Source organism: Eschscholzia californica, unplaced genomic scaffold, assembly GCF_041429995.1.
Source record: "Eschscholzia californica isolate CP2 unplaced genomic scaffold, dmEscCali1.0.p SCAF_6, whole genome shotgun sequence".
Lineage (NCBI taxonomy): Eukaryota > Viridiplantae > Streptophyta > Magnoliopsida > Ranunculales > Papaveraceae > Eschscholzia > Eschscholzia californica.
The window spans coordinates 30,990,085-31,002,339 of record NW_028238483.1 but is presented as its reverse complement, the minus strand read 5'-3'; the positions used below and the strand labels follow the sequence as shown (position 1 = coordinate 31,002,339).

Genomic DNA, 12,255 nt, shown 5'->3' with positions numbered 1-12,255 from the left:
TTAATATTTGACATTAATTGGTCCAATTCTAATGTGCTATGTGTCATGTGTTAATATGGTATACGTTATGTGCTTGTACTGTTAGATTTCCTCTCTCTTATTCTCTCCAAGACTCGTACACTCCAACGTTCTTTAACTTGGGTCAATCCTATAAGCATTTTTAATATTTGACATTAATCGACCTAATTGTAATGTGTTATGTGTCATGTGTTAATGTGTTATATGTGTAGTTTGTTTCTCTCTTTAATTGTTATGTGAGAAGGTAGTAAATATGTAGCAGTTATTTTGAAGAAAAGTATGGGGTTTTTTTGTCAAGTGCCACATGCATGAAAGTTGGTGGCTTGTTTCTCATTCTAAAACAAACACACATCCTTGATCTTTGCTTCTCAGAGGCTCTAAATAGGTAAACTAGCTTTGCCTATAACTGTAAGCATCTTAGTTTTTAATATAAATTAACTATTGTGTTTGGTGTAAGTTTTCACCAATCCAACTTGAGAGAAAAAGAGACACAAACACTAAGAAAGAGCAAAATGGCAGATGAATTGCGTCAACTTAGAAATGAAATGAAACAGCTTCTAGCTGATGAAAGAAAACATCAGATTTATGATGCCACGACTAGTCTCATGAATGTTTTATGTTGGATAGTGGTGTTATTATGTTAAAGTGTTAAACACACTAGTAAGTTCGGTTATGTTTAGAAGGGTTAAACATTTCTTTTTAAGATAAAAGAAAAAGAAGATGACGAAACAATTGATCAGGCGTCGTCAAAAGATGTTTGAGCTCTTTAACTATATTTTATAAATAAAACTCTATTTCTAATATTATTAAACAAAAGAATTTATAATACAACATCAAATCCACTATATTCTGGTATCAAATGAATATTTCCGGGTATCAAATAAACATATTCTAGTATCAAATGAATAAACGTAAAAACATATTTTCTTATAAATGTCTTCTCTGATTTCACCCCTAACTTCTGAAGAGCTTAACTAAGCTTCCATGAAAACATATTTTATAAATAAAAGTTCATTTTTAATAGTATTAATTAAACAAAGAAATTTCTTTTATAAGACATGGCAGCTAAGATACCCTATTAAAAATATTAAATAAATTCTTTTGTTTAATAAATACTATTAGAAATAAACTCTTATTTATAAATTATCTTTTAAAAGCTCAAAGAGGGATTAAGAGAGATAAAGAATAAGCGGATGTTTGGAGCTCCTGAATTCTTGAAACATACTTTTTTTACAACTGAAAGCTTATTTATAACCGTATTTATTAACCAAAAGAATTTATTTAGTGTTTGTTAAATGAGCTTTCATTTAATAAAGGATTTTTTAGCCTAACCCTCGTTTATTAAATATGTTGCAAGAGTTCAAAATGTTTACTTCTTCCTCTATGTTGTTAAATCCATGTCATATGCAGAGGAATAATGTATCAATAATGTATTGCTATGGGGATAATTTTCAAAAGCATTACATAAATCAAAATCACAGGGAAAGGTATATTTTACTCCTCATAAGTATTTCATTTTGTCTTGGGCTAGTATCGTTTCATGAACCTCGTGATTGGATTTTTCTCTTTTTTGTGAGCAATAGTTTCTTTTCAAAAGCTCACAAGTTTAGTTTGCAAACCTACTATCGTGAACCATGTATATTGCTAAGTGCTAACATCTTGATGCACATTTTTTTTGTGGAATTATTTTTGTCCTTTTTCAATTTGTTTTTACAAACTCTGCAAGATATAACGAACCAAACTCGATCAGCTACAAAATAACTAAGTTACATGATCTGTAATCTAGAATAAACAACATATAAGATAAGCATTTATAACCCAAATTCTGAGAATCAATATGGAAGGTAATGAGTTTTTTCTTGCTAAAATTGACTAAACACATGAAATCGGTTCTTTATGTATAATGTTCAAAAGAATAATACCACAATCCTGTATGAGATATTTTACGAACACTTTGTCAGCATAGCAACAACAGTAACATCAACCAACAACAGTAACATCAACCAAAGATGAAAGAAACAGATCTTTTCCATTTAAGAAGAACATACTGACCTTAACCACAATCAAAACTGGCCAATAAACAGATCATATCTATCAGTAAAACAAAATTTTCAAAACTGACCAAGAAACAGATCTTTTGTATCATTAAAACTGAAATTTAATGGTAGAAGATCACAAAAAAACACTTCGTCAGCATACCCACAACAATAACATCAACCAACAACAGTTACATCAATCAAAGATGAAACATATCTTTTCGATTTCAAGAAGAAAAGATCTTAAAAATAAAAATTTAATGATAGAAGATTTCAAAAAAATACTTACGAAGACACTTAATTTCACTGTAGAGATCAAATATCACCAATGATTAAAAAAGTAGAGATCAAAACAACTGACAATTTCAGTGAAGAATGATTTCAGAATACTAACCTGACCGCGTGCAAACGAAGCAAAAAAATTTCTCCTTCAAAAATCATCGTTTTAATAGAGGAAGGCGAGAAGAGATATGTCTCTTGAGAAAGAGATGTGTCTGTCTATAAGAATCCTGAAATTTCACAACTTTAGACGTGGTTGAATCCAACGGTGGATAGGAATTCTGATGTGGGCAGACGACTGGATTTATCTAGGAATTTGTCCCAATCAGCACCCATCCACCTGTTTTATTATATAGATATATTCGACGCACTCATTCGTCAAATGAAATGCCACTGATTTTTCTTACTTCCTTTTAAATATTGTATATTAAATGTGGCTACTCATGGTCCCGGTGTTAGTATAATTTTACTCAATTTCAGATCTTCCTCTGCTCAAATTTGGTTCTCTTTGTAATTCAGTAATTAATTTCTTAGCCTTCCATTAGTCACACAAATTTGATCAATTATAGTCAAACTTAACTACCAAGTGTTCCAAACAAGTTCCCAATCATATTGGTTCCCCACTAGATAACTGTTTACTATGTTTTTGGTCATGCAATGTGAGTCCACAATGTTTGAAGATTGCAAAAGATACTTTATCCATAGGTGCCACACTCACAACTAAAGATAGCCTCCAATTGACAGTTGTTCGAGAAACTAGAAAAAAGATAAGTTTGGGTTCAAAAAAATCGTGGACCGTCTAGGAAAAAACTCAAAGAACCTTTCTCCAGACATCGCAACTCCAATGTTGTTTGGTTACTTGCACGACTCTCAACAAATTTCCCAAATTTGTGATGAACCTCTCTTGAAACATTATTAGAGCTCACTAATAAATTTCCGAATTGCCCATTTGAAGAAGCTAAAAGAGAACTAAAACTCCCTGAATTATCAAGCATTTGATGATCCAGATCAATTCATGTAATTGCAAAAGCGAAAATTCCAGTGGGGTGTGGCTTTTGTTGAGAACTTAGAGAACAACCTGTGAAAAATTCGGAGAGATGAAGAACAACCTATGAAGAAATATAAGATGAAGTTGGAGAAGATGGGAGAAAATGGAGTTTGAGTTGAAGTAGAGTAACAGGGAGTGATAATGATGATGATAGACCCTGTGTTATTACCGATCCAATCACAAGACGGTGTTAGAGAATGTAATTCAGAGGGAAAATGCGATGTCGGTCTAGAACTTTGCAGTGAGAGATCGAGAGACAATTTTGGGCTTTAGTACATATCCGTGATTTTATGAAGGAAGGAGTTGAGGCTGTTAATGAAAATGAAAATAGAAATAAAAGTGGACCAATTCTGACTTTTAATATAAGTGCAAATTAATACCAGGCTAAAAATGGAACATAAGATATGACCTTGTCGGATGACGGAAATTGCAAAAATCGGTTCATTTGAGTATTTTACGTGAACTAGAGGGCCAGATAGGAAACTAGTCATACTATAGGAGCCATATCGGAAACAACCCTTTATGATTTCACTCTGATAACACACAAAAAATACCTTAATATTTTGGGTACCAGTCCTATCTGAAAACCTTCAGACAAAAAAAAAAAGAGGAGCCATGAGGAGTGAGATTTTCATCAGTACTAGGTCATCTCTCTTCCTCTGTAATCTCTTCTCCTTCAATGGAGAAATTTCCACAACTAATATAAAACTGCCCTCAAAACCCATCAATCTGAGAAGCAGCAGAAGAAATCATACCTTCAAAACTGAAACAAAAAACTTCTCCCCATGTTCAAAATCTTCTTACCCAAGTAAGTAATACAGCTCTTTCCTACTCTACTTCTATTCTTACCCATGTAATTTAACTCCCATTTCCTTAATTTCATTCTCTTCCATTATTATTGAATCTTTGACTCTCAGTATGTTTCATTTCGTTTTTATTTTTATGGGTATAAGTTTTTTCTCATTTTCTTTCAGTTTCATATCTTCTAGTATTTGATTTCAATCTGGGTACACTATTTCCCCTCTTTATTTATGTGGGACTTTTATATCTTAGTTTGTGTTTTATTTTTTTGCTTTGGATAAGGTTTAGATATCTTTGTTTTGTTTGTTTCAATATGAAAAGTTGAAAACTTTATAAACTTGTTCAGAACTTCAAGCAAGTAATATAGCTACTGCCCAAGTAGAACAAGGTGAGGTTGAAGTTGCAGAAGGTTACACAATTACCCAATTTTGTGATAAGATTATTGATGTCTTCATGAATGAGAAACCCCATACAAAAGATTGGAGGAAGTTATTGGTGTTCAGAGAAGAATGGAACAAGTACAGGGATAACTTCTATAATCGATGTCGATCTCTGGCTGATACAGAAGATGATCCTGGTATGAGGCAGAAATTAGTTTTGTTAGGGAGAAAGGTCAAGAAGGTATAAAATCGCTTCTACTTTTCATTTCAGTTTCGAATTCGTTTTCTTGAGAGTATTAATGATTTAGTGCTTAACTAGTCCTTTTTTTTCTATTTGGTTTAGTGTTCTCGAACATATCTTGTACTTGTTTTAGTTTGTTTGATTTTAAGAGTAAAAATTGCAGATTGATGACGAAATGGAAAAACACGCTGAGCTTCTCAAAGAGTTAGAGCAAAGCCCAACTGATATCAATGCAGTTGTAGCAAAGAGGCGTAAGGACTTTAATGGAGATTTTTTCCGCCACCTAACTCTACTATCGGAGACCTATGATAGCTTGGAAGATCGTGATGGTAAGTCAAAAAGCACTAACTTAATCTTCATTGTTATGATGCATGAATTTCTCACCTTTGATCTGTCCATAGATATACAAATCAGCTTCTGCTTTTGTATACTTTGTGATTTGTTGCTTGGAAGTACCACCATTCGCTTATGTTTCTTATATAATATTCTCCAAGTTCTCTCCATTGTCAACTATGGAGAACGAAATGTTAGGAGACAGTGATTTTATTAGGTAAAATAGACAATCGATTAAACAAAGAATTAATGATCTCATCAACTACTGGGAGAAATAAAGACAGCTATCAATCTTCAACTCGTCATTAAGCTTTGCAAACTTCTGTTAGTTGTTACTCAAATTCAGTGTCACATGTTATGAATCTTTCCGAAGCCGAATTCGGTGTATTATCCGTTATAGCAATGGCTGCCAATATTCAGAAGTTTCTGGCCAAATTAACGTGGGGTTGATACAAATTAGTCATATGCTTGCACCTAGAGAGACGGCCCAAAAGCTTAATCTAACCACTTTAGGTCGTATTTTTGTAGAATGCACCTCATGACTAAGTGGAATCTTATCTTGTTGTTTTGCTCCTTCTCTTCTAACTGATGGGAAAAAGAATTCTCTTCATTTCTTGTCGTTTTTGAACAGCCATTGCCAGGCTTGGAGCTAGATGTCTTTCTGCAGTGTCTGCTTATGACAACACGGTGGAAAACACAGAGATGTTAGAAGCTGCGCAAGTAAAGTTTGACGATATCCTCAACTCTCCTTCTCTGGATATAGCATGTGAGAAGATCAAAAGTTTGGCAAAGACGAAAGAGCTCGATTCTTCGTTGATTTTATTGATAAATAGTGCTTGGGCTGCAGCTAAAGAGTCTACAACTATGAAGAACGAGGTATATCTAACCTATAAACCAAGAAATGTCTACCAATATTTGGGTTTGTTTCGAATTGAAACCTTTGAAATCTATTTGAATCCCAAATCATGCTTAAGCTTCTTGAATATTTATACTTTGTCTTGCAGGTCAAAGACATAATGTATCACTTGTATAAAACAACAAAGAGTAGCCTTAGAAGCATTTCGCCGAAGGAGATAAAACTACTCAAACATTTACTGAACATTACAGATCCAGAAGACCGGTTTTCAGCATTAGCTACTGCTTTCTCTCCCGGGGATGAAACTGCAGCGAGAGATCCTAATGCTCTATACACGTAAGAACACCATCACTTACAATTTCTCCGTGGATTTGCAGAATTATCTCTATATAAATCTAAAAATGTAAAGCTTATATGATGTTTTTTCTCCTTCTAATTTGGGTTGTGGTGAAGCAGAACTCCGAAAGAATTATACAAGTGGATCAAGATCATGCTTGACGCGTACCATTTGAATAAAGAAGAATCTGACATCAGTGAAGTGAGAGAAATGAATCTACCGGTTGTAATGCAAAGGTTGTTCATACTCAAAGAAACAATTGAAGAGGAGTACTTGAAGAAGCAAACGCCTGGGACAGAAAACTCTGAATCGAAAGATCTATGAGTTGCTTCGCTCTTACCGAAGAATCAAATCATGTGTTGTGTAATGTGAAGTCCATCAATGAAGTACAAAATACGAGCATTTACCTTAAAACAGATTTGTTGCTGTTATAAGGTTAAAGAAGACTCGATGTGATCGATGCAGTTCTATTTTGTCGTGAGAGAGTTGCATATTGATGAGAGCTTAAGTAATTGTAAACTGATATGTCTTTGGAGTGAAGTGGAAATGATTTAATCATGGAAAATGTTGTATAAAATATTGTTCTTGTGTGGCAATCGGGCTAAACTACCCTTTACTAGTACTACTGAGAAATTTATAGCCTCATAGGGCCAAACCACGTTTAGACAAAGTTTAGAAACCTTATTCTCCTATTTATTGAAAGCTTTATTCAAAAAATAAAAAAGTTGCAGAGCAATCAAGATTCAGCAGCAGCAGATCGGTAGATGAAGGGGAAGGAAAAGCTTGCTTGCATGGGATCAAATGGGCGAAAGAACATGGTTTCAGAAGCATCATTTTGGAAGGAGACTCTTTGAACGTGTGCAACTTTTTGAATGGGAGGAAGAACTCAGTCCACTGGACTGCTAAACATACTCTCCTTTCGTTTAGGGATCTAAATCCTCATTTTGACAAACTTACTTTTAATTATGTGAATAGAAAGTTAAACAGCAAAGCACATAATCTTGCTGTGCAATCTAGGAAAACTAAGACTTGTGTTTCTACATGTTTTCCTTCTTGTGGGATATCACAATGTAACATCAAGGAATTGTCCTTATCTTATTATCAATAGATGTTATTTTGTTAAAAAAAAAAAAAAAAAAAAAAAAGTTTAGACAACGTCATCTCCCCCTTGAGTATTCATTTGTTGAAGTAGGTATAAACGTGCCAAAATCGCCCAAGAATCATTCATTCTTTGCCCAAAGAGCAGCCAATAATGCAAGTAAGACATGACCAAGTCTTTTGATGAAAAAAATTAGTGATGAGTGTCAATGGCTAGAAATACTGAAATAGGGGTGGGAATCGGGCGGGTATAGGTACCCACAGGTAGCTAAGTTTCGGGTTTGGGCAGGTTGGGTACTTGTACTACTTGACCACTCAGGCAGTAGGGTAAATCGGGCGGACAAATTTAAGTATTTGAATGATCAAAGCCCACCCATGCCCTGTTAATGACTTGGGTGGATCGGACTTCGGACAAACAGGCATCGGCCAACCCAACATAAATTTGATTTGAGTGTATACTTGTACACGTTTGAGTGTATACATAAAAGAAAATCCAAGGGTGAAAAATTAGTGGTTAGTGTCAATGGCTAGAAATAGTCCAACAAGATTACCCTCAAACGTGGTAAGGGCACGAACGAACTTGCGGCTCAAGATAACCTATTTACCAAATATTACAAGTTCACCCATCATACGTGTGTAAATTGGCACGTGCCAGTATCAACCACAAAAGGGACCAGAAACTTCCACGACCTTCAAGCTCTTCACTATTTAAAGACAGTAGAAAAATTTGGCGGACGGTGTTGAGCTAGTTATTTAGCATTTCTTGTTCTCCACGAAGCCCTAAAACCCTAAAAAACCCTAGAAAAAAAGTTCTTCTCTATAGAAATTTTTCATGGCAACTTCTATGCTTCTCAGATCTCTAAGGCGTCAATCTTCATCATCTGTTTCTGCTTATAGATGTGTACGTTCTTCTCTCTTCACTTGATTCATTTCTATTTCTTTTTCAGTATTCATAGTTTTCTTTACTTTTTTTTTTTGTGAAATGAAATGATCCTGATTTCAGTTTATCTATGATTTTGATTTTATAACAGCTTCTTGGGCTATACTACGTGATAAATTGAGCTTGTGCATCCTATTATGACATTCTTTATTTGAACATTCTGTATTTTAGGGTTTTCATTTTGTTTGATATATTGTCTCAGCTGTGGTTACCTATATCTTGTAATTCTAGTGAATATATTATATTGTTAGATCATTTCATTTGTGTATTTGAAAATGATTGTTGAGTTATATATGTTTGTTGTCTTTACAACTCTTTAGAAGTTGGGAGTTTTGACATGGGATGGTAGTTTCTGAATCCTTAATAGAGTCCATATTCCAAAAAAGTTGTATTCTGTTCTTGGGTTATTCATTTGGGTATTCCCCAAGTTGTGGAATTGCTAGTTTATTTTTATTCTTTTCATGTTGGTGGAGTTCTATATGATAGTTTTAAGTTAAATATCTTTTCGTTCTTGGGCTAGTTTAGTATAATTACTTGTGCAGTTCAAACTCGTAATTTTCTTTTTGTGGTTTTATGTCGATGCAGCTTACTGGCAATGTTAAACAGTCATGGACGAGCTCCCCATTTGCAAGTTTGGCACGCCCGTTCAGGTGTGCTTGATTTATCTTTTCAGTTTATGATTGATGACTTTGCAACTAAGTGTTTTTTTTTTTGCTAAATGTAATATTGTTTTTGAACAGTTCCAAACCACCTGGAAATGATGTAATTGGTATTGATTTGGGTACGACAAACTCTTGCGTTTCAGTTATGGAGGGGAAGGTTAGTTTCTCTTTACATTAGACGGGTGATTTCTCTCATTAACGTCTCTCATTCCTATTTTGGTTATCTAATTGCCGCTTATTATGTGTAGAGCGCAAAAGTTATTGAAAATTCGGAAGGAGCTAGGACCACACCTTCTGTGGTTGCATTCAATCAAAAGGGGGAACTACTTGTGGGAACCCCAGCTAAACGTCAAGCTGTAACCAACCCTACAAACACCGTCTTCGGTACGAAACGTTTGATAGGTAGACGTTTTGATGATGCCCAGACTCAGAAAGAGATGAAAATGGTTCCATACAAGATTGTCAAGGCTCCTAATGGAGATGCCTGGGTTGAAGTTAATGGACAGCAGTATTCACCAAGCCAAATTGGTGCCTTTGTTCTTACAAAGATGAAAGAAACTGCTGAGGCATACCTCGGAAAGAGTGTTTCCAAAGCTGTCATTACAGTTCCTGCATATTTCAATGATGCCCAACGGCAGGCAACAAAGGATGCAGGAAGAATTGCTGGTTTAGATGTACAGAGAATCATCAATGAGCCAACTGCTGCTGCACTCTCATATGGGTTAAATAACAAGGAAGGTCTTATAGCTGTGTTCGATCTTGGTGGTGGTACTTTTGATGTTTCCATCCTTGAAATCTCCAATGGTGTTTTCGAGGTACATTTATATCTTCCCGTTTTAAGTATAACGTAATCTGATTTGTCTTCTACTACTAACTATACCTCTATTTTCGCAGGTTAAAGCAACCAATGGTGACACTTTCCTTGGTGGAGAAGATTTCGATAACACACTGTTGGAGTACTTGGTTGGTGAGTTTAAGAGAACTGAAGCAATTGATCTTTCGAAGGATCGGTTGGCTCTCCAGAGGCTTAGAGAGGCAGCAGAGAAGGCTAAGATTGAACTGTCATCCACTTCCCAGACTGAAATCAACTTGCCTTTCATCACGGCTGATGCATCTGGTGCAAAACATTTGAACATCACATTGACAAGGTCAAAATTCGAGTCACTGGTTAACGATTTAATCGAGAGGACCAAGAATCCATGCAAGAGCTGTCTCAAGGATGCAGGTGTATCTATCAAAGAGGTTGATGAGGTCCTTCTTGTAGGAGGGATGACCCGAGTTCCAAAAGTACAAGAAATTGTCACAGAGATCTTCGGTAAGAGCCCGAGTAAAGGAGTAAATCCTGACGAAGCTGTAGCAATGGGTGCTGCAATTCAGGGTGGTATCTTGCGTGGAGATGTGAAAGAGCTTCTACTTCTCGATGTAACTCCTTTATCTTTAGGTATCGAGACTTTGGGTGGTATCTTCACAAGGTTGATCAACAGGAACACAACAATTCCCACAAAGAAGAGTCAGGTTGGTACACATTAACCTTAGTTTTCGGTTCTTAACATTAACGTATCTTGTCTTGTTGCTTTATTCGGGTGAAAATGGAACATTTGTGTTTCTGTCTCCCTAAATGGGTTTTGTTGTACTGTGTGCATAGGTGTTCTCGACTGCTGCTGATAATCAAACTCAGGTGGGTGTAAGAGTATTGCAAGGTGAGCGAGAAATGGCATCGGACAATAAGCTTCTGGGAGAATTTGAGCTTATGGGTATTCCACCAGCACCTAGAGGTTTGCCCCAAATCGAAGTTACTTTCGACATTGATGCCAATGGTATAGTGACAGTATCTGCGAAAGACAAAGCTACCAACAAAGAGCAACAAATCACAATCAGATCATCTGGAGGATTATCAGATGACGAGATTGAGAAGATGGTAAAGGAGGCAGAGTTGCATGCCCAGAAAGATCAAGAAAAGAAAGCCTTGATCGATATCAAGAACAGTGCAGATTCTACAGCCTACAGTATAGAGAAGAGTTTGAGCGAGTACAGGGACAAAATTCCCGCAGAAGTTGCAACAGAGATTGAGACTGCAGTTTCTGATCTAAGACAAGCTTCAGCAGGAGACAACATGGAAGAGATCAAAACGAAACTTGATATCGCTAACAAGGCAGTCTCAAAGATCGGCCAGCACATGACGGGAGGCGGCGGTGCTGCTGCTGCATCAGGAGAGGGTTCTCAAGGCGGTGAGCAACCACCAGAAGCTGAGTACGAAGAGGTCAAGAAATGAGGAGTTAGATGCTGTAACGACAGACGGGAGGGAGTCTTGATATATTTTCAGGAGCAGAGTGAGTTTGTCTCTCAATAATCCGAGTTTGTTTGAATTTTAAATTTTGCAACTTCATAATTTAGTTTCAGTCTTTGTAGGGGTTCCAATTGAATCAGATGAATTTCGGTTTCCATTGTGTTTTTGTCCTTAAAGATTGCGGATGCAATCTGAACAAATCTTTTACAGTAAATATGTTAAATCAACTGAAGAAGTGTTATTTTACAATTGTGTTATGATCGGGCGTATAATTTACTGCTATTAAATTGGGCATTGTTGGGTGTCAGGTAGTAATATCTTCTCTACCATTACTCGTTTCATATGTAATTTAAAATTGTGGCTATTTTGTTTCATCTGTAATATCTTCCATATTCATCATGTCAAGGAACATGGGAAGGGTAAACATTTTGAAATCTGATTTCACTAAAAAAAAAAAAAAAAAAGCCTTCATTGTTGTTCAAAAGTCTTTTCCCATTGGAAAGTTCGTTAGAAAATGTAGAGGTTGCTTATTATTATGGTCAGATGTGAAAGGCAGGTGATGGATGTTAAAAAATATTTGTTCTCTACATTTTATATTTTATTCCTCGGCAAGATACACTTCCCTTGATGATATATGATACGGAGGTATGTTCCGGTTCCTTGGGCGCAAATGATCCCATCTTTGGAAAGATTATGGTGAAAAAGATAAACCCTAGGCTAATAAGATCCATTAGATGGATGAATTGATGTCTGAGACTCTGAGTTTTTCCAGTCATATGCTTCTCAGATCTCGAGGAACACCAACAAGTCACTTTAAGAATTTGGTCTGCTTCTATTATTGCTTGTTGCTTTGACGAGAGGATTACGTTTTTTTTTTTTTTTTTGTTATGTTTCCTGATGTCATTTCAACAATTGATTGGAGTTGATTACAAATCTCTT

General features: G+C 35.7%; 2 protein-coding genes across 3 annotated transcripts; both read left to right on the top strand.

Annotated features, from left to right (window-relative positions):
* The first annotated feature begins 3,905 nt into the window (after positions 1 to 3,905).
* Positions 3,906 to 6,925, top strand: LOC147533488 (endoribonuclease E-like protein). Its single transcript, XM_086645544.1, has 6 exons — positions 3,906 to 4,189; positions 4,529 to 4,803; positions 4,967 to 5,132; positions 5,768 to 6,012; positions 6,141 to 6,328; positions 6,449 to 6,925. The coding sequence occupies exons 1-6, from the start codon at positions 3,997 to 3,999 to the stop codon at positions 6,651 to 6,653; spliced, it is 1,272 nt and encodes a 423-aa protein (XP_086501670.1). The 5' UTR covers positions 3,906 to 3,996; the 3' UTR covers positions 6,654 to 6,925.
* A 1,238-nt stretch (positions 6,926 to 8,163) lies between these two features.
* Positions 8,164 to 11,565, top strand: LOC147533487 (heat shock 70 kDa protein, mitochondrial). 2 transcript variants are annotated; one of them, XM_086645539.1, is made up of 6 exons: positions 8,164 to 8,328; positions 8,953 to 9,017; positions 9,108 to 9,186; positions 9,278 to 9,844; positions 9,924 to 10,544; positions 10,675 to 11,565. In XM_086645539.1, the coding sequence occupies exons 1-6, from the start codon at positions 8,260 to 8,262 to the stop codon at positions 11,299 to 11,301; spliced, it is 2,028 nt and encodes a 675-aa protein (XP_086501665.1). In that variant the 5' UTR covers positions 8,164 to 8,259; the 3' UTR covers positions 11,302 to 11,565. The 2 variants fall into 2 exon arrangements, with proteins under 2 accessions (XP_086501665.1, XP_086501666.1); XM_086645540.1 differs by having other exon boundaries at positions 8,164 to 8,783; positions 8,893 to 9,017.
* Positions 11,566 to 12,255: the final 690 nt, after the last annotated feature.